Source organism: Miniopterus schreibersii (genome assembly GCF_964146895.1).
Source record: "Miniopterus schreibersii genome assembly, chromosome: 3".
In the NCBI taxonomy this organism is placed as follows: domain Eukaryota; kingdom Metazoa; phylum Chordata; class Mammalia; order Chiroptera; family Miniopteridae; genus Miniopterus; species Miniopterus schreibersii.
In genome coordinates, this window is record NC_138103.1 from 8,122,070 (window position 1) to 8,144,665 (window position 22,596).

General features: G+C 40.5%; 1 protein-coding gene across 2 annotated transcripts in view; it reads left to right on the forward strand.

The window, feature by feature from the left end:
- XPO6 (exportin 6) overlaps positions 1-22,596 on the forward strand; it is a 112,676-nt gene that overhangs the window by 18,278 nt on the left and 71,802 nt on the right. For both annotated transcript variants that reach the window (XM_081132718.1, XM_081132717.1), the window contains exons 2-4: positions 11,895-11,985; positions 15,370-15,482; positions 16,250-16,447. In XM_081132718.1, coding sequence (XP_080988844.1) covers positions 11,895-11,985; positions 15,370-15,482; positions 16,250-16,447 — 402 coding nt within the window. The remainder of the gene's footprint in view (positions 1-11,894; positions 11,986-15,369; positions 15,483-16,249; positions 16,448-22,596) is intronic.

Below are 22,596 nucleotides of genomic sequence, written 5' to 3' on the forward strand. Positions count from 1 at the left end.
ATTCTGTGCTCGTAGGCCCCGTAGGGTTTCTTGGTGGAGTCTCACGTGCTGGATTTGGGAGCATATAGGCCTTTGAGTCCCCCCATGGTGCCCCCCGCAAGTGAACAGTGTCCCTGAGTGAGTCTTTTATATATTGGGCTTCTGTGATATTTCTGGGGAAAAACAAAACAAAACTGTTTTGCTGCTATAATCATGGATCTAATCCCAAACCTGTGTTGACCCATACACAAGTAGAAATCTGGAGGATATGTGTTACCATCCTTATATTCTTTGTTTGCAGTGCTGGGAGGTAATCTGTGTAAAAATGAGAGTGAAGACGGTTGGTATTCTTGGCATTTAGTTGACCTGTTATATGGAATTTTTATTTGGCTTCTTCCTTTTTTTAAAACTTACTGACTCACCAGTGAAATACATAGTAAAATTGTTTTGCTCACTTATGGTTAAGGGTGCCAAGGGATTATGTCTACTTCTCACAACTACCTGGTGAGGGGGAGTACTGTTGTAAGTCCATTTTGCAAGTGAAAAACCTTGAGGCTCAGAGACGTTAAGTAATTTGTTCAAGATCATGAAAACCCTAAGTGGTGAAGTCAGAAATCAGATGCAGATGGGGGCTGACTCTAGAGCCCACACCCTTCACAGTAACACTGGACAAACAATTCATGTTCAGGCATTCCCAGGATAGGGAGTATCCATCTGTACAGTGAAAGGGCACAGGTGGAATGGTGTGGAATTTCTAGTTCTTGGCTATGCTCTGTTGCCCATCCTGAAGGAGCAGAGCTGGTTTCGGAGTGAATCAAAACAGCACTTTATTTCTCTCCCACTCCTTTCCTCTCTGTTCTAGCAGTGTCGGTTGAGAACTGTGGGAAGGGTGACACATGTTCCCCTCCCAAGCTTGTTGTATGGGGATTGGAGGCTAGTGGAAAACTCCATGTGGAGTCACTTCTTCATTATGCAGGGCTGTGAGCAAGGCCAAGGTTTCTGGTAGGATTGGGAATTAGACAGGAGCTAAGTACCTATATTTCTTTTCTCCTGTGCATCTTCTACAAACAAACAAACAAACAAACAAACTGCCCCCTTTCTGCCTTTCTAACCCAGTGAATCTCTGGTGGGGTGGCAGAAAGGAATCATGTATAGTTTCAAGAATAGAATATAGTTTTCTGTATCGTAGAAATCATAGCTTTTTAAACAAAGTCATAATTTTGATTACCAAGCATACTATTGAAAGTAAAACTTAAAATTGGATTGATTAGAAGTGCTGTGCAAACCCAGAACACGTGAGAAGCCATGACTGCAGAGCGTGTGGTGTTTTCTCTGTTGGGGCCTAGTATTCCTCAATGGTGATGGGAGGGGCATTTTGACGACCCCCCCCTCCAACCAGGAAGAGTCACTTCCTACTGAACAGAGATGTCTGCTTATGTAGCAGTGTCCCACTTTTTGCATAATATAACACCATCAAAGGTCCCCTAGCAGCTGCTCTTACAGGCATCATTGTTTGTGTTGTATGGGATATGTAAGCACCCTTTGGCAGTTGGTAATGATACTTTGAGAACCTTTGAGTAATGTGGCTGATGATGAAATGACAAAGTATTAAGGTGGTGCGGGGTATATTGAGAGGGACAAGATGGTGACAACTGAGGGGACTTTGCTTTTATTTTAATTTTATTTATTTATTTTTTAAATCCTCACCCGGGGATATTTTTTCTGTTGCTTTTCAGAGAGAGTGGGAGAGAGAGAGAGAGAGAGAGAAACGTCGATGTGAGAGAGACAAATCGATTGATTGCCTCCCGCATGGGCCTTGACTTGGGGCCCAGCCTGCAAACGAGGTGCATGCCCTTGGCTGGAATTGAATCTGGTACCCTTCAGTCCGCAGGCCGACACTCTAACCACTGAGCCAAACTGGCTAGGACGAGGGGACTTTGCCTTTGTAAAAGCAAATTCAAACATGGAGTTTGGGTAAAAGAAACTTGTAGTGTAGAAAGTATGAGTATATTAGCCAACATTTGCATAGTGCTTTATAATCAGCACACAGTATTCACACCTGATTGCATATAATAACAAGGATGCTCTGTGACCGACCTTGCAGGACTTGCCCACAGCTGTTCTTAGTGGCACCAGGACTGGCTCTAACCTGTCTCTGCCTGCTATGCTGTGACCAAGTGCCTCTCAGTAGTGGCACTGATTCTCATGAAGCTTGTTGGTTCTCTCATTGCTTGTGCAGAGGGCACCCTTTTTCTGTACCCTGGTTCCTGCCTTGGTGCACATTGAGGGGGTTATTATCTGTACCCCAGTGGGAGCAGATTGGAGCACATTTTTCTGGGCTTTGTCTCCCTCCTCTCATTTTTTTTTCTTCCCACAGAAGTGATTTGTTTCTTGTTTTATTTTTGATGGGTACACTGGGGAGAGCCTAGCATCATTGGCCCATATCTGCCAAGTGTAAGGTTGCTGCATCAGAATACTGTCTAGCTTTGTGCTTGTGCTCTGTCACCTGCTTAGCGCAGGAGAAGCTTGTCTTCCTCTGTCCTGCCTTCCTGTTGTTGCTGGGCTGGGTGGGTAAGGTCAGTTCAGGGTGGGAAGGAGGAGGCATTGCAAAGCTTTGCCAGTTATGAAGAGGACATTAGATTTAGATCTGCATGTGGGTTCTGGAGAATGGATGGCAGCTGGATAGAACCTGGAGGGGAGAAAGGAAGTGATTATGCTCCCCCAAATCCCAGCAATCTGTAACATAGTCGAGATTCTTGCCAAAATCAAATCAGTGTTTTTTTAACTGTTATTTAAAGTGCCAGTTCTGCCCTGGAATAATTCAAGATGAAGGTGGTATGTGGCTTTTACAAGAGACTTGCTCTTAAACAGTTGCAGTTGGTAGCAGCAGCTGAAACACTACACGTGAGCTGTAGTGTTAATTGTGATTTTAGATTTCCAGCATGCGTTTATAGTGGTCCATCAGTGTCACACTCATTGATTACTTCATTTCATCCAGTGCAAGGTAAGGCCAGCTCAGTGTTTGCCCTTACATCCCTGGAGCAAACCCCCTCTGTGCTGCTCTCAGAGGCAGAGGAGTTGTCACGTGGAAGCTGGTCCACTTTGAGCAAGATACCCTCTGAGCTTCATTTTCCTCATCTGTAACGTGAGCTTGGACTTGCTGTTCTCTGGGGTTTGTTTATTTCTCTCTAAAGAGTCTGTGATCCTGTTTTAGGAATTCTTGGTCGCACGCCTCGCATTAACGTGCTCAGTAGGTATCTTTTGAGTTTAATGGGCTAGGCGTGCAGATGTAAATGGTTCATCCTCCTGGGATTGGAGCCTGGGAGACCAGCAGATGGGACTGTGAGGAGAGAGCCTATTCTTGCTTATATTACTCATTTATTTTAGACAGTTTCTTGCAGAAGAACAATTTTTCTCATTTGCTTTTTTTTGGGCTGTATAATTAAAGCCTTCTGACTGGAATATAAATATGTATATAAATTATATATGTATTTTAGCTCCTAGTGGGATATAGTTGTTTCCCAACCAGCAGATGCAAATTTTTTGATGTCCAGACTATTTAATATCACTTTTCCAAAACAACGTGCGATGTTAAACCTTGCACCTGAGAGAGTAAAAAGTAATCTCCTTCCTGTTCTACCCTTTCCTCACGTTCTCTCGTCTATTTGCCCAGCTAGTTTAGAACAGTGAGGGGCAAAGAGGAGGGTACCAGTCCAACAGATGACATTTTAAAACACTTTTTATTTGGAAATAATTTCAAACTGATGGAAAGATTACCAAGAACACTTATACCAACTTTACTCAAACTCACCTATTGTTAACATTTTACCATTTGCTTTATTTGCACTTTCTCTATGTATATACAGTTGACCCTTGAACAACGAGGGCATTAGGGACGCTGACCTCACCCCTGCATAGTTGAAAATCTGCATTTAACTTGACTCCCCCAAAACTCAGTCCCTTGGTATAAGTGGGATATTGATTCCAGTACCTCCCCTTCAGATACCAAAATCCGCTGATGCTCAAGTCCCGTATGTAAAATAGTGTAGAACAATGTATACAGTCAGCCCTCTGCAACCCTTGACTGCCAACTGTTTTGACTCATGGTTGGTTGAAGTTACATATGCGCAACCTGGGGACATGAAAAAAAATCTGTATATATTTGGACCTGCGTAATTCAAATCCCCGTTATTCAAGAGTCAACTGTATATGCATGTACATACATACATACATACATACATACATACAGTATTTTTTTTCTGACCTATTTGAAGTTAAATTGTGTTATGGACTAATACTTCTCTATGATGCATTTCCTATTAGGGATATTGCCATATATAACCACAGTGCAGTTACCAACTTCAGTTACTTGAACGATTCAGATTCAATGCTTTTATCTGATCTACAATTCTAATTTTGTCAGTTGGCCCAGTTATGTTCTTTATAGCATTTTTTCCCCTTTCAGTACAGGATCTGGTGAACAATCAGGTATAGATTTACCTGTCATAACTCCTTAGTCTTTCGATTTGTTTTAAAAATTTGAAACCAGTACACCTATTCATTGGAAACTAACTGGAGTCTCTTGTTTTTATGTATTGTTCAGTGGTACCTGGGTAGGTTTTCCTAGCATAAAAAATACTGTCCTCTGTGTACAAGATATTTACTCTAATTGGTCCTCATGGGGAAAGAATATGCTACCTCCACCTCATCTTGACTATAGTGGGACCAGTTGGGCTTTCTGGCACAGATACCTGGCAGTCATCCTGCTTCTAACTCACCGTCCTCAGCAGTAAACAGATCCCTTTGTTCATGGAAGAGACAGAAAATCTCACTGGGCACTTTGTGCAAACTCAACAAGTACTGGGGGAACATTTTACCATCGGTCAACTTTATGGTAGTTTTAGACTAAAGCATAAAAGTGCCTTTTAATGACTAGAATTATGTTTAGATGTGGCCAGAGTATATGTTTTAATCAACTATTAAGTATCTGCATGATGATACTGTACAAAGTTATATCTGTAGTTACTCCCAAAGAGCACATACTATTCAGATTTAAGCTGTAGGCAAGACAGCGAGGAGCCCTTCTGAGGTAAATGTGTAACTTCAGTAGTTAGTTCCAGAGGCATGTTCATAAGTTGTGGTAAGTGTACCTACCCTGGCCCTGTTTTTCTGGGACATGGTATGGTTATCTGTTTCTTTTAGTAGAAGACACTCCCTCCCCCCAGCAACTGTGTACATAAAGGTTAGAATTAGTTACCTCAGTGTACAGTTGACCCTTGAACAACACGGGTTTGAAATGTGTGGGTTCACTTATATGTGGATTTTTTTCAATAAATGTATTGGAAATTTTTTTCTCACAGACGAACTGTGTAACTTAGAATTATTTAAATTAAGAAAAGGTATGTCGTGAATGCATAAAATATATGTATTTTCTCGTGATTTTCTTAATATTGTCTTTTATCTAGCTTTATTGTAAGATTACTATATATATATATATATATATATATATATATATATATATATATATATAATACATTTTACATAAAAATGTGTTAATTGACTTTGTTATTGGTAAGGCTTCTGGTCACCAGTAGGCTATTAGTAGTTATGTTTTTGGGGAGTTAGAAGTTATGTGCAGATTTTCAGCAGCATTGGGGCTCAGTGCCCCTAACCCCCACATTGTTCAAGGGTCATCTGTATATTTGTACCCAGTTTCCTCTCCATTTAACCTTGCCTCTTCCTCTCTGTCACAACAGGCTGACGGAAATCATAACATGGGTGTGGATGGGACTGAGATTCAGAGACCTGGCTTGCCACTTACTGGCTGTGCACTTAAAAAAAAAAAAAAAAATTAGGAAGGGAGAGGAGGGGGAGGGGTAGATTTAAACAGGGTCATATGTATCTTGAATTTAGAGGAATTACTAGTATTCCTGAGAAACTAAAAGTGATACTAATAAAATAGTCTACTTGGTTTTTCTCTCTCTTGAATTTGGTCTAAAATATTTGAACACCAGTCCGTACTGGATGGTGTAAATACAGACATAAAGGCAGTCTCTTTCCAGACAGTTTATGTTCTCATATCCATGAAGTATTAACATTTGCAGATAGGACTTTCAGCGACTACTTTATTTCTGGCATTATGCTGACTACATGCTTTATATCAATTATTTAATCCTCAGAATAGCCCCATGTGTTAGGTTCCCTTGTTGTCCCTCTTTGTGCACAAGAGGAAAAAAAGTGACAGATTAAATAACTGGGCCAAGGGTGAGGTACATTCTGATTGGGTCCCAAGGAGCCGGACACCAGAGCCTGTGCTTTAATTGTGCCATCTGAAATGAGCAGAGAACAGTGCTGCAGGCAAACCTTAGTACTGGTTACAGGACAGGACAAAGACAGAAGATGAAATCAGAGAAGGGATCCTTAGTAAGAAATTGCATCAAGGTTGAGCTATGCATTGCACACCCAGGAGCAAATGCAGGATGGGATCTTGCTTATGAGACGGTGAGTGTTCATACTGAGGCATGGCTTCCTGTGGTGAGTAATGGTGAGTCAGGCATGCTTTCCTCCTTTTTTCCTCCTAGTAAACTCTGCATTCTTCAAAATCCAAAATATATTCCTGCCTCTGTTGAAGCTTTCCCATTTCCTTCTGCGTTAGTTCTCGTTGGGCTTCCAAGGCAGTTTATGTGTATGTCACTACTATAGGACATATACCATTATATTCTGCTTTTCACTCATAGATTCTATGCTTCTCCCTCCAGGCCACTTCAGTTCTTTGAGGTCAAGGACAGTCTTAATTATCTTTGTATCTTGGGCTAAATGTAGTGTCAGTTATTTAGTAAGTATTGAGCTTATTTGTTGAATGAGTAGCTGAGTTTCTGAGTCGTCCAGATTTAAAGGCTCTTTAAAGCTAGGCATAGAGTAGTTGTGGCAGAAAATCTATATTTAAGAGAATTTATCTGGCGGTGAAGTACAGATTGGATTGGAATTGGGAAAGCTGACATCAAGGTGACCAGGTAAAAGAAATTATAGTAATCTAGGCAGGAGGTGGGTAGGGCCTGGTAGAAGTAGTAGTGAGGGAAAGGTACAACTCTAAGAACTAGTGTCAAGCAAGCATCAGACCTGATGGCATTTGTTGTAGGCATAGAGGATTTGGGAAGAGTCAAATATTTCAAATTATGTGACCCTTCCCTTCTTTCAAGTTTTTCTTATAATTTATTAGGTGCTTATGGGTCTTGGTTGACTCAGTTCCATAGCAAGAGAGTCAGTAATATAGGTCTCTGAACTGCTGAGCCATGAGAAGGGCAGTTAAAGGAGCAGATAAAATGAAGGTAGGCACAGTTGAAACCTCCTCCACTTGGCAGATTTTAACTCTTTCTGGAACAGAACATTTTGGTTTATTTTAGATACATACATGGCTCTCCAAGAGTATATTCTGAGCCGCGTTTAATTCATCGTCCTGCCCAAGGGTGCTAATTTGCTGTTGAGGTAAGCCGTGTGATTGGGGAGGCATAGGCTTATGGGACTGCAGTACTTTGTGTTGCCACCCTGGCATCTCGGGACACAAGTAGGTGCTGGATCCTAGGAATCCAGGAGTCCCATGCTCAGACATTACCTGCAGGCCCCAAATTCCTCTTAATAGTTGTGCTAATAGAGGAAAACACTGTTTCTAACTAAGTTCAGCGTCTGAAAATACCAACCTGAATGTTAAAAATAGGTATAACGTGAAGTTTTTAAAATTTGTGTATGTATACTTCCAGAAGAGCGCACAAATCATAACGTAAAGTGTAACTAACACTCAGATCAAGAAAATAGAGTATCACCAGCATCCCAGAATCCCTCCTTTCCAAAGGTAACCACTATTCTGATTATACCACCATAGATTTGTTTTGCTTGTTTTTGAAAATTAACATTAAATGAATAACGAAGGGTGTTTTGTCGTCTTTTCACTCAGCAATGTGCTTGTGAGGTTCATCCATGTTGTTGCATGTAGCAGCATCCATTCATTCATTCTTGTTGTCTTACAGTGTTCTGATGAATAAGCCACAGTTTATCCATTCCACTGGTGATGGACATGTAGGTTCTTTTGACTTTTTTGGATGTTAGGAGTAATGGTGCTTGCTGTGAATATTTGTGTACTTTTCCCCCTTTCTTGGCGGGGGGTTGGGGGTGGTATACGGATTTCTGTTGGATGTATTGCAGTCATAAAGTGTGCGTGTGCTCAGCTGCAAAGTGGTCTTCCAGAGTGGTTATATGAGCGTATTCTCCTGCCAGCAGCAGTATATGCACGTTCCGGTTGCTCATCCTCCTCACACTTGTGACTGTCTTTTGAATTTTAGCCATTTTGGTGGACGAATAGCACTATCTTGTTTTAAGTTTGCATTTCCCTGATGACTAGTGAGGTTGAGCACTTATTTTATGTATAGGCCTTTTGAATACCCTTTTAGAACTATTTGCCTGTCAAAAATACTGAGTTGTTTGTCGTTTCCTTATTGATTTGAAGTCCTCACTTGACCTTATCGATAGGTTCTGTGAGTTTAGCAAAACAATGTATAAAGAAACCAATTTTACCGCAGGCTAATTGATGTAAACTAGAGTTGAGTTACTGATCCATCTCGTCAGTATTAAAACAAAACCATGTTGAGCCAAAGGGTGTTATTCCAGGACCTACTATACTCTGATGAGAGTACTGTGTTGTCTCTATTGAAAATACCTTCTCCCCAATAATAAAATTTAAAAAAAAGAAAAAGAAAATACCTTCTCCCATTTTGTGGCACTCTTCGTGTGCCATCTGACGAACATTTCGATTTATCAATCTTTTCCTTCATGTTTAGTGCTTTTACGTGTCCTGTCCAAGAAAATTTTCTCTACCCCAGGATTGTGAAGATGTTCTATATTCTCTTCCAGAAGCTTTGTTGTTTTACCTCTCACATTTTCTATCCATAATGTAAGTGGAATTTTTTTTGCATGAATGTCTTACTTGGTTTGAAGCGAATCTTATCTGTTCTTAGTTCTTAAAGTTCTGGAAAGCAGTCGGGTGTATCTGAGCCCTCAGTGTTCTTCTTAAATTAGTCAGGGCAGTGCTTGAGTAGCTTTGGGAACTGAAGCCTCTTCTTCCTACCATATCATGGCACTTGTTCCTTGTTTTATGTTCTTTATTACTTGAAAGTGGAGTCTGGGGAACATGACCATATGTTGCCATTAATTCCTTAACCCAGTGCAGTGTGGATTCTGGCTTCAGCACCTGCCGGAACAGCCTTCTTTCCAGATTGGGGGAAGGAATATCCTACCATCCTTCAACCAGCTGTAGGTCTTGAACATGTTTTTGTCTTAAGATCTCTATTCTGATTGTTGAGCTTATTAGCAAAGTCACAGCCTCCTTTCCTTACATAGTTTCATTTTGAAGTCCAGTTGGAAAAGCCCTTCAGCCTGAGGGCATGAATCTTGTTTCAAAGTAGTTCTGACCACTTCTTTTGTTTTGGTCTGTGTTCATTTGGTATTTAAGACCAAATAAAAATGATAGCAGCCATAACTATAAATCATTTCATTTGATCCTCTTGAGACCGTGTGAGATAGGTTATTAGTATTGCAATTATAGACGTGATTGAAATGCAAACAGCATATTATTTGTTTTAGTTGAGTAACACCAGATTTGGTTATAGAGTTTCCTTTTCCATGAACCATCATTTGGTGAGAGCATCCATCCTGTGACCCTTGTGGATAGTTTTCTTTCCACTTTCTGCTGGAATGTTAGCTTTTTGGGTTGGAGCAGGGAGGGTAGGATGGATGGGACTGGGAGTGGAGATAGAGTTGGATTCTTTGGGAAGATTGTCGGGAACTTGCGCCAACAGCTTTTAATGCAGGGCCAGTTGTTGGCAGGTTCACAAATTTGTGCCTTAAGAACCAGTATGAAATAAATTTTGGTGGTTGATTGCCTGAATGTGATGAGCTTTGGTTTTTTCCAGGATCTACTCTAAAATAATCTACTATGAGAAAAAGTTGTTTAGCAAGTGGAGCAGGTGTCGCTGGAACATATGTCCTTAGTTTTCAGGAATCCATTTTGGCTTTAGAAGAACTATTGATTTATTTTATTTTAACTGAATAACTGATTTTAGTTCAACAAATATCTGTTGAGTTACATTTATTTTTATTTTTTGTCAGTAAGTTACTTTAACATGTGAGATTTTCCTTTGATTCTTTTAAATATTCCCATAAAATTTTTTTTTAAACAGCTAATCCTTTTTTCAAATGAAATGACACACCAAATCAATGTATGAAATAGACCAAAGCATTCCTTTTTCTATATAAATTCATTTTGGAAATTTGAATCTATAGCACTTACTTTGAAAGTCAGTGATGAGAGAGAACAGTGAGGTTGGTTTCATCACCACAAAAACCATTCCAGGGTTAAAAAACGATTGCAGTCTTTAGTCCCACATTCTAGTTATTTCTACATTTGAAAAAATTGTTTAGTTTTTAATGAAACAGCATAACTTGCAATCCAAGGATTTTTTTTTTTAGTTGAAGTGATACATTGGTTTGAAAAAGGTGCAGAGGGCTAATCTTTATCATAAAATTCAGATGAGAAAATTCCTCACATTCACAAGCGTTAGACCTATTGTTTTCATCACTCAGCATGTCAGAGTTCAGTGGTCATTGCATAGCCATCATACCATGACCGTAATGGGGGAGGGACAGCGTGCCTGACACTGCCTGAACGTGGCCCTCGTGTGCTGTGTTATGTGCTCACATATGCTAGTTGGTGTAGATGGGCTGGTGCAAACCTGATTTAGCTTCAATAATTAGTACTCGTTGTAAGATATGCTGGTTTATCCAGGGAGATGGCCCAAGTTCTTCAGTCTACTCAAAAGTCATTTACTAAGTAGAGGCCTCCAGTAATATTACAGTTTGATACATAACTCATTTGAATATGGACTTGTTGTGTTAAAACACAGTTTTTGTAAGTCAGCTCTCTAGGGGCAATTAAAGAGGATATGGGAAAAGGAGGGGGAAGAAAGGGGGGACGAAGGGAATTAAGAAATAATTCAGCAATCAGAATTGCTGTTGTCTCTTGATTATCTCTGGGTAGATTAATGCCAGTGAGGAGTCAGAAATGGTCTGGGAATGCTCACTTTTGTAGACAGGTTGTGTGAAGGAGTGTTGACTCAAACTCTTTGCTGCAACTGGTGTCCCCTACTTGAGTGAGAGAAGAAGAGGAAGTGGGTTTGGGGCTCCATATGAAAGAGGGGGAGGGCGAGCTTTGGTGTATGGCCCCTCTTTTGTTCTCCACCTGAGCCATTCTGCTGAGAGTCTGACTCTCTCTGGGCCTGTGATCGGAGGTGCTCTCTTGTTTTGAGTTCTTGCTCAGCTTGGCTCTTAGCGGCACCTTAATCTCTGTTGGCTGCTCATGCGAGATTGAGAGCTGACTGGATGTAGGACCCTCGAAGCACCTGCAAAAATCCCCAAGAATCCATCCAGCAGTTTAACTGCAGTTGCTCTGAATGAAAGTTATTCAGACATGGGGCATAGTCTACAGGGAACCCTAACATTTCCTGAATGTCTTCATGCTGCCTATTCATTCAGGGCCCCAGGCTGTTAATTTGTTTTCAATATGTTTCCAGAATTAAATTTTGAATTATTTGCTCGCTTTTTTTTTTTTTTTTTTAGCATAAATAATTGAAATTCAGTTGCACAGTAGCAGGAATTTATAGAGTATACTAAAACTTTTGGTTTTGAGCCAGTTGGGAAATTCCCTTCAGTTTTTCTGGCTTACAGCATGTATTTGAAGAATGTTGAACCAAGATGTTTTCAGGAAGTAAATTACTATTGCTGTTGAATGTGACCTGGAAGGAACTGAGGAACAGTGGAACTATAAAGATACTGTTTATTGATTTTATTTTTTCAAATTCCTTTGTTAGGCATCTGAAGAAGCCTCCCTCAGGGCATTGGAAAGTCTGATGACAGAGTTTTTTCATGACTGTACAACCAATGAGAGAAAACGTGAGATAGGTAAGTGAAGTGTTGAGTTGTATAGTCATTTGTAAAGTGGAAAGGCCCCAGTGGGGAGGAGGAGTTGAGAGCCTTGGCTGATCAATCAAGCCTGTGTGTTTCTCCTTGAGCTCTTGCTCTTTTGGCTCTGGTTCTGCTGGTTGGTGGCTGGTGAGGTCCACAGATCTACTCTGAGGGCTATGTATAGTCCACGGAGCCCCCCGTAATCCAGAGTGATGGGTGTTCTTTCCTTCGGTGAAGTGTGGGAAACCCCTCCTCCTGCTTTGTTCTCGATTTCAGTAGTCTTGAACTTTATAAGAAGCCTGTGACTATTAATTTAAAAAAATCTCATAAAAGTGTCAAAATGGACATGTTTTTGGTGTGTAGATGTATAACCCAAACCTCATCTAGTGCCCAGATCCTTTAACTGGTGCTGCCTCTGGGGCTTCGTGCTGCCTTTTCCTCGTCTCCGTTTCCTGTTTCTGTTATCTCACCTGTTCTGCACGTTTTGATGAATGATGTCAAACAACTGAGAGGTGTAGGTATATTCGCTTCAGGTCTTCTGGGGACCTCAGCACCTTCTAGAACCCCTTTGAATTTTATATTCATTGACATGAACAATATTCTTTAAAGCATACTTTAAATTAGAAAGTGTATACAGATACCAGACCTCTGCCTCAAGGACATGTTGCACTGTGGTCCTAGAGTAATTCTTTTTCCTCCCAGTCCTCACTTAACCCCTGGAATTGAAAATGAAAAATTTTTTCCTATTCACACCTAAAGGTTTTTCCCTTGGGTGTCTATATTGACCTTACATTCGTTGCTTTTACCTCCTTGGAGGTGTTTTTCTATGTGGAATTCTGCAGAGGCCCATTTCTCCTCCTACTTGGCTTCTCTAACACATTAACAAGTTAAGTGTTATGGCTGATTTCTGCCTTTGGTCCAAAGCTTGATAGGGGTTTGGATTTCCAGGTGGCCAGTATGCCTTTGACTCTAGCCCATTTTCCCTTGCATCATTTGAGCATCACATCAGTTCCTGGTAGATGCTAACTTCTTATCTCTTAATTTTAAGCTTTGTGGTCTCTTTTGGGCTTGCCCTGCATACCTTTCTTTTCTGAGAGAGTGCCTTGGATAGAACCAGAGCATTTATAAACAAGGGGTACTGACAGAAGCTGAGCCCAGTAGATGAACAGGCATTTGGCTTGGAGGATTCACTCTGCTTGCTTCCCTAGATCCTCTCATATTACACAGTTAGCCTGACCCTCCCCCTGCCTCCAGAGTGATCCCCATTAGTTTTTGCTACTAAAGTACTTTATAGTGAAAACATCACTGGTGATTGTTACTAAACAAGGTAAAGGATCTTTTCCTTACACCAGTCTTTGAAGTTCTGTTTTTCACTTGTACTTGAATTGTTTTTGGTTTTTCTCTGAATTTTTGGTTTGCAAAGTAAATATTGCTCACCTTCAGGGTTCATGAATTAGAAGTGGAACCTTTTGCCCGGCCAGGTGTGGCTCAGTGGTTGAGCATCGACCTAGGATCAAGGAGATTGCGGTTTGGTTTCTGGTCAGGGCACATGCCTGGGTTGTGGGCTCGATCCCCAGTTGGGAGCGTGCAGGAGGCTGCTGATCAGCGATGACTCTCTCATCATTGATGTTTTAACTTTCTCTCCCTCTCTTTCCTCTCTCTGAAATCAGTTAAGATATATTAAAAAAAGAAAAAAAAAGTAGAACCTTCTAATAAACATGTTTGTATTCTAATCTGATTAAAAAATATCTTGAAATAACCAGATGCTACAAATGTCTAATTTAAATGAAGGCTAAAGGAATCGGGTTTGATTCTTTATAGTGGGTGTGTCTTAGTTCAGCTTTATTCCAGTATAGGCTGGAAACAGTTCTTGTTTCCTTTTTGATGTCTTAGTATAAACTAAGGGCTTTCCTAGCTAGGTGGGAGAAAGGCTCCACCTACTTTCCACCAAAGATGTGTTATTAGTGCTCTAGAGATAGAGCTGTTAGCAGGGAACCTCAAGAGACAACCTGAAGCATCAAAGAGGAGCAGCAATTTGCTTGGGGTCAGATTCAGTGAATTAGTGGCAAGGTCTAGAACAGAGCCCAGAGTTCCTCATTTCCAGCCAGAGCTCATTCTCTTCTGTTTGACTTCACTTCTGGGGTTCGTAGAAATTTTTACTTAATTATAAGAATAGGCCATCAGCTTCCTTTTATGGAATTTTAAGGAGACTGCCTTGGTGCATTTTGCCTAAGTTGTAGTGTCAGGCAGAGCAGTGACTTTAGGGTTAGAGTGGGCTGCTGTGCTTCCTGCTTTCCCAAGGGCTTCCTAGAATCTTAGGGTTGTTGCCTTTTTCTGTTTTATTTCATGACCAGTAGAGCAGGTTAAGCTGACTGAGGGCAGCATGTCCAGAAACATGGTGACAAACTCTTATATACTTATATCTATATATCTATATATCTATATATCTATATATAATTGATTTTAGAGAGAAGAAGGGAGAGGGAGAGAGATAGGAACATTAATGATGAGAGTGTCATTGATCGACTGCCTCCTGCATACCCCCTGTTGGGGACTGAGCCCTCAACCTGGGCATGTCCCCTTACCAGAAATAGAATTGCGATCTCCTGGATCATAGGTCGATGCTCAACTGCTAAACCTCGCCGGCCGGGTGGTGACAGACTCTTAATGCTTGCTGTCTGTGGTTCTGGCTGATGCTACCAGCAGCCTTATGAGGAGGAAACCATTTCTAACTGATTTGATGTGGACAGGGCTGTTCCTGGCATCTCCCATGATTGCTACTCTTACTTACTTTTTTTGGGTGGTAGTTAAAAATAAAACTAAACCAAATGAAGAAGAGAATTAGCCATCTTGAATTCACTTGCATTTTTGTCTATTCTTTATATATAAGGTTAGTTTTAATCTTTTCGTACTTCTCTAGCCATCAGTGTGTGTGTGTGTGTGTGTGTGTGTGTGTGTGTGTGTGTGTGCGCGCGCGCGCAGTGTGAGGGGTGTGGAGACATGTATGTATATAGCTTCTACTCTGGAGGAAATAAGTTAGCACTTAGCCATCATTTATCAGATAAAATGATATTCTTCTGTCTGTCCACACATTAGATTAAGTAAGAACTGACAATACAAGTTTCTCTGCTTAAAAAAGTGTACATAGCAAGTTTACTGACTTCAAAATGTCTGAATACACTGTCAGCGCTCATGGTCGCCTCAGAGTTGGAAAAATATTGTATGGTCTGTCCTTTCTATGTTGGGAAATAAGTTGGATTTTGTACTTGGTTTAGACAACATTAACATGTAGGGGAGGAATGTTTTAAAAAAAACAGACAGCCCAGCCTTGTATTTCATGTATTTTCATAGCCTTCTTTTGTTGCTGTTTAACTTTTCCAGAGGAGCTCCTTAATAACTTTGCCCAGCAAGTAGGAGCCTGGAGATTCTGCCTGTATTTTCTCTCCAGCACTAGGAATGACTATGTAATGATGTACAGTTTGACGGTTTTTGAGGTAAGCTTTCACATAATTCCGTACTGTTCTAGAAGTATTTGTAGACACATTGCCATATCATTGGCATGAGACTTGAGCTTTGATGTACAGATGGCTGGGGAACGGTGAAGCTCCACTCAGGAGCTTCTCCACACGCTGCCTTTCCATCTTCGACCCCAGAAAGGTAAGATGGGGTTAGGTAGGTGGGCTGTTTGTGGGAGCATATAACTTTTCCTTCCACCTTATCCTTTAAAAAAAGATAATTAAAGTTTGGGAGGAGGGATAATGCCCAGAATACTCTCATCCTAACCATAAACATTTTCATTTTTATCAACTCTTTCCATTTTTGTCTTCCTATGCACTCTTTTAAAAAACCTAATTATAATAATCACATTGCTCATGCCATTTTGTATTCTGCTCCCCCCCTTATCTTTATATTATATTCTTGTAAGTGGCTGTACTATTGTTCACCAAATCAGTCTTCTGTTTTTGAACATTAAAGTTGTTTCTGTCATTGTTTTGTGGTGGCTGTTAGAGACAGCAATGTCATAGAGGGTTTTTACACACACAGCTCTTTGTTTCTGTTAAATTATTTAGCAGATCTTTTCAGGAGTGGGATTGTTGTATTATAGGATTTGAATATTTTTATTACTTATATTGCCAAATTGCTCTAAACCTTTGTTTACAATCAGGGTTTCTTGTTTGAGGTGGGATAGTTTACCATTGGATGAAAACCAGTTATTTCTGTGTATAGATTGCTAACTTTAAGATGTATATTTGTTTTTCAGAATCTGATCAATAAAATGTGGCTTGGGGTCCCATCTCAGGATAAGATGGAAATCCGTAGCTGCCTCCCCAAACTCCTCTTGGCTCACCACAAAACCTTACCTTACTTTATCCGGAACAAGCTCTGCAAAGTTATTGTTGATATTGGCCGTCAAGATTGGCCCATGTTCTACCATGACTTTTTTACTAACATTTTACAGGTAAGGACATACCTGAGGAAACTTTATCTTGTAAATAGTTTGTTTGTAGAGTGATTATTTCCTTTTCTTGAAGAGGAATTTTAAGATTAGCATTTTGGAGCTGCAGTAGTGAGGTCAGTCAGTGTAGGATAGATTCACTTAATTTTGTATTCTTGAGACATGTTGTACCTTTGTGCAGTGGAGAAAGGGCGAGGGAAAGCCAATTGCATTGTTAACCTTGTGAAATCTTGTTCAGCAAATATCTGAAAGCCTGTTGGGTACTGTGCCAGGTGTTTGAGTGCAAGGATGAGGCTTTCAATAGCCATAATTTAGTGGGGACATAGCTGTGCAAACAATAATTATCCAACAATATGGCAATTACTGTAGTGGAAGTATGTGCAGAGCTCAGTGGCGGCATAGCATTTAGACTCAAGGTGCTGAGGTAGTTTCTGTGTTGTTGCTGATGAGATGAAAGGTGGTGTAGTGATGCAGAGTAAGAGGCTAGATTGATGGGCAGGGGCCAGACCAGGATAGGCCTGGCTCAATGACAAGTTTGGAGAAGGGAGAAAACATGCCATGCCACATTTTTATGTTAGAATGATAACTTTGGAAATAGTGTGCAGCCTAGATTGCAGAGGGGCTGCCATGAAGGTGGGCAGTAAGGCTGCTGTTGGTGAAGTCTGAGTGAGACAAAGGACCTGAGCCAAGCACAGGCCTGCTTGATGGATGGAGGCAAGACACTAAGGAGACGGAGTCAAGAGGCTTTGGCTAGTGGGTGGTAAGGGTCAGGGAAGGGAGGAACTAGGATATTTTTCAGGTTTTGGCTTAGGTAGCAGATTTTCCAGGCCAGGGATGAAGGAAGAGGGAATGAATTTTGGTAGATGGTAAGTTTAATTTGGCAGAAAATGCGTTCAAAATTTGTGTGTTCCCTCTGTATATATCTAGTGAGATGTTAGGAAATGTGGATCTGGGGTTCAGAAAAGAGGTCTGACTATGTACAGGTCAGGATTGGAAGTAATCAGGGAATAACTAGGAGGCACCTAAGCCAAGGGGAGATGGTGTTCACCTGAATCATGTGACACAGCTGGAAACATTTTCATATTATCGTGACAGCCTTGAGTGTGTAGGAAATGGGTATTAAAGTACAGTTTATAGAAATAAATTAAAAAAAAAATTGGTTATAATCTCAGTGATTCAGGATTTTCCAGAACAATACCATTTTCTACCATTCTGCCTGCTTTTCCTATAATCCGTTGACATGATGAAACAATTAAAAAACTCAGTGTCAATATTGTTTCTCTCAGATTGCCCCTCAAAATGGTACACAAATTCTTCATTCAATTTTGTTTCATTTGTTTGTTCATTTAGAATTTTATTGAGTTGATATTGTAAAGGAGATTCATGCATTTATTCAGTATATTTATTTGTTAAATCCCAGCCATGTGCTGACAAAGCATGTGGTACGGCTATTAGTAATGAACAGATACAATGTCCTGTCTTCATGGAGCTTGAAATCTCAAGGGGCAGGCGTCAGTAGATGATAAGGAGATAAATGCTTTCAGGTAATGAAAGTATTATGACAATTAAATTCAGGGCAAGGAGAAGGAGAATATCAGGGCATGCTTTATATATCTATTTAAAATATATCTGTATTGATTTCAGAGAGGAGGAGAGAGGGAGAGAGAAACATCAATGATGAGAGAGTCATTGATCGGCTGCCTCCTGCAGGCCCCCCGACGGGATGGAGCCCGCAACCCGGACATGTGCCCTGACCGGGGATCGAACCCCGATCACCTGGATCCTAGGCCGACGCTCAACCTCTGAGCCACGCCTGGCCAGGTGGGGGCTTGTTGTTTTTAGACAGGGTGATCATGGAAGGCTTTTCTGAGAAGCAGACATTAGCGGAAATCTGAGTGGCAGTGATGGAGTGAGACGTGGGTACCCAGGTACAGGGTTTTGGCCAGAGGGGATAGCAAATGCAAAGAGTGTAAGGAGGAGCCCGGAGAGAGGGCATGAGGATATGAGGTGAGAAGCTTTGCTCTCTGACTTACTGCCTTTACTCCAAGTGGAGGACAGTGTGGTAACTCTCCATGGCTCTGTGAGAGGGAGTTGAGGTGTCCACTGGAGATGGAAAAGACCAAGAAGTTTGGAGTCCCTTCCTAGGATGGCTGGTGGCATGTCCTGTGAGAAGCAGTGGCATGTGGGTCAGAGAGCCACTGTCCTGCCAGTAGCAGGTGAGGCGGAGCCATGTTTTCAACTGGCTGGAATCAGTTCCTTTGATGAAGAAGAGACTTTTTCCCCTTGAAGTATAATTAATGATGATAAGTGAGAACATGAAGAGCATTTGTAGGTGAAGTGCTCTCGGAGATTTATTTAAAAAGGCTAGTCGTCTTCCTCTGCCTTCCACCATTTCCTTTATCCACCCCTTCAGAAATGACTCCTTTAATCCCATGAACCGTCATGACTTTGAACACCCATAGTGGAAAGAGTACTGGACTGGAGGCGGCAGGTTTGGAGTCTGAATTCATTTTTGTCAGAAATCATTTTTGGTTTTAGCAACTTCTGCGACTTACGTGAGCCCCCATTTCCTTCTGTGTAAGATGAGAGGATTGGACTCGGTGATCTTTAAAATCTTTTCCATTTGTATTCTCTGCTGCTTATTTATCAGTGAGAACCAGTCAGTGGCATGAAATCCATGTCAAGAATGATTGGTGCTCAATTGCTGACATTTCTGATAATGATAATAAAGTGAACTTTTTCTTCGGGTATTGGTAAACAAGAACAAATCGCGTCTGGAATCAACTTCATCATTACACTATCCTTGGATTCGACCATCTAAAAGGTTTTTTTGGGCATAGTTCCATCGTGGTCTGCTTGCCATCTGGGATGTAGAGTTTTTACATTAAAAAATTTAACTCTGTGACCGTTGGCTGAGACATCTATGCAGTTTATGCCACCAGGCAGAGAGGAGTTGATTCCAGGCCTCAGGAAGGTATTTGCAGTTCTGTATATTGGTTACACCCTTTCTAGGCCACTGGAGAAGGAAGTAGTTGAAGTCAAAACTTATCCCCGTCCCACCTCCCCCTGCCATGAACTGGCACACATACCACACCTTTTCTAGAGTCTGTTCTTCAGATTCCTGAGATCTGCTGAGCTGGATCTGTGGCCACACCGTGCCTGGGAGAGAGAGTTAAGGAGCAGGCAGCATAGAAAAGAATTGCCTTTTTTTTTTTCCCAATAACAACGGTATTTTATTTTTAAATAGTCACAAGATTTGATACCACACTCACACAAAAAGATACTAATAGATAACAAAAGTGTAAATAATGCCTGGCCAGGCGTGGTTCAGCGGTTGAGCATTGACCTAGGATCCAGGCGATCGGGGTTCAATTCCTGGTCAGGGCACATGCCCGAGTTGCAGGCTTGATCCCTGGTCGGGGGCGTGCAGGAGGCAGCCGATCAATGACTCTCTCATCATTGATGTTTCTATCTCTCTCTCTCCTTCTCTCTTCCTCTCTCTGAAATCAATAAAGATATATTTAAAAAAAAAAAGTGTAAATACTTATCAAAGTTATAACAGACATAATGTGTGGCTGAGAATCACTTCAACAGAATAAGGCTCTAAAGATACCAGACAAACCAATACTTGTTTGGAATAAAGTGTCCAACTTTCTTAATGTATGGGCTTATAGAAGAGGCCTGTTTCCTTGTGGTCTGGCTTACATCAAAAAACCAATTTTAGCACAATTGTGCTTTAGACTAAGTTTCGATAATTGTAATAATCTACACAAGATGTTAAGGAATGCCCCTACAATTGCCTCTTCTTTGATTGGTGGTGTAACAAAAATGGTTGAACCTTTTCACATGCTCACACTAAGAACCTTAATTGATCTTCAACCTAAAGATGCTTATCATCTGTTAAAATAAATTTTAGAAAACAAACAAACAAAACCCAAAAGCCCTAGTTGGTTTGGCTCAGTGGTTAGAGTGTTGACCCTCGGACTGAAGGGTCCCGGGTTTGATTCCGGCCAAGGGCATGTACGTACCTTGGTTGTAGCTCGATCCCACCTCGGCTGGGGCGCATGTGGGAGACAGCCAGTTGATGTGTCTCTCTCACATTGATGCTTCTCTCTCTTTCCCTTCTACTCTCTGAAAAGCAGTGAAAAAAATCCTTGGGTGAGGATTAAAAAATAAATAAAATAAATTGCAGAGATTACTTATGTTATGAGCTGAAGTTATATATGTGACCATGGTAAAGGAAAACACTATTTTAGTAAAACCTTTCTGAACAAAAAGCTAGTGAGAAGTAAAATTATATGTATAATCAAGCTGTTTTTTCAAGTAAAGAATAACTTTCATTTTCAACCTGTTTCTTGCCTGTGTCCCCTTCTCTCAAATGATGAAAAAAAAGGAGAGCTTTAAGATGCCTTTTCCATATTGTAGGAATTTGTTTCTGGGGGACATAGAAGCATTACATATATCTATAGGAAAGTGTATTGCCAAATGGAATATTTGGTTATATGAGGCATTCCCAGTTGAGAGAGTAAGGTTGAGGTCTTGGGGGAAAATAGAGACACGGGAGAAAAGCGAAAGGGGGAAGTAGTGGAAATCTTGTAAAATACAGAGGGGTAATGCAAAGGTCTCCAAATGGAAAAAGGTGCTTATGAAGGGCCAGTTCCACTTTATTATGGAAGGAAAATTGTTAGATGAGTGTTTTCTGTTTCTCCCCTACTACATTATCTGAATTTAAGTTGGTGTTAGAAATAGCTCAAACTTGTAGAAAATGAAGAGAAAACTTTTGAGGATGTACTTGAGGTTTTAGCATTTAAGAGAACTGATTTAATAGAGAACTTTTTTTTTTTAAAAAAAAAATGAAGTAACATCGGTTAATCACCTAAGTTTCAGGTTGACAACATTATAACTTGATATCTGTATACGCTATTGCATGCTCATCACCAAAAGTCTAGATTCTGTCTGTCACCCATAGCATTTAAAAAAAATTCTTGGCAGTATATATGTTTTTAAAAAATATTTTAGAGAGAGGAAGGGGGACCAAGAGAAACATCGATGTGAAAACAAAACATCCATCAGCTGCCTTCTACATGACCCCTACTAGGTAGGGATGGAACCCACAACCCTGGCATGTGCTCCTACCTGGAATTGAACCAAGAGCCTTTTGGTGCACGGGACAATGCCTAACCAACTGAGCCACAACGGCCAGGGCTAGAGAGCATTTTTAATATGCCATTAATTGCTACTGGTTTTACATAATGCTGCTTCTGAGGGCAGTTGAATTTATCAGAGTTTCCATTATTGAGTACTTTTCCTACTCCTTGGTGATGAACTTTTCCTTGGTCTGCAGTGGGAAGAATTGTTTTCAAGGCAAAGGAAAAAGTTCCCTGTATTTCTTCCTTTCTTTAAATCATTTTTATTTTTCAATTACAGTTGACATACAATAGTATATTAGTTTCAGGTGTATATTCCAGTGATTATAGACATTATATAACTTACTAAGTGATCATCCTGATAAATCTCATACCCATCTGACACCATAAATAGTTAGTAGAATATTACTGGCTATATTCCCTATGCTGTACTTTTCATCCCCATGACTATTCTGTAACAACCAATTTGTGTTTCTTAATCTCTTCACCTTTTTTACCCAATCCTCAATCCCCCCCAGTCTGGCAACTGTCAAAATGTTCACTGCATCTATGAGTCTGTTTCTGTTTTGCTTCTTTGTTTATTTTTTCAGATTCGTTTGTTGATAGATATGTATTTATTGCCTTTTTATCTTTCATATTTTTAATCTTTTTTTTTCTTCCTCTTCTTAAAGAAGACCGTTTTACATTTCATATAATACTGGTTTGGTGGTGGTGAACTCCTTCAACTTTTCCGTGTCTGGGAAGCTTTTTCTCTGACCTTCAGTTCTAAATGATAGCTGTGTAGAGTAATCTTGGCTTGTAGGTCCTTGCTTTTCACCACTTTGAATATTTCTTGCTAATCCCTTCTGGCCTCAAAGTTTCTGTTGAGAAATCAGCTGATAGTCTCATGGGAGCTCCCTTGTAGGTAACTAATTGCTTTTCTCTTGCTGCATTTAAGATTCTCTCTTTTTAAAAAATATATCTTTATTGATTTCAGAGAGAGGACGAGAGAGGGAGAGAGAGATA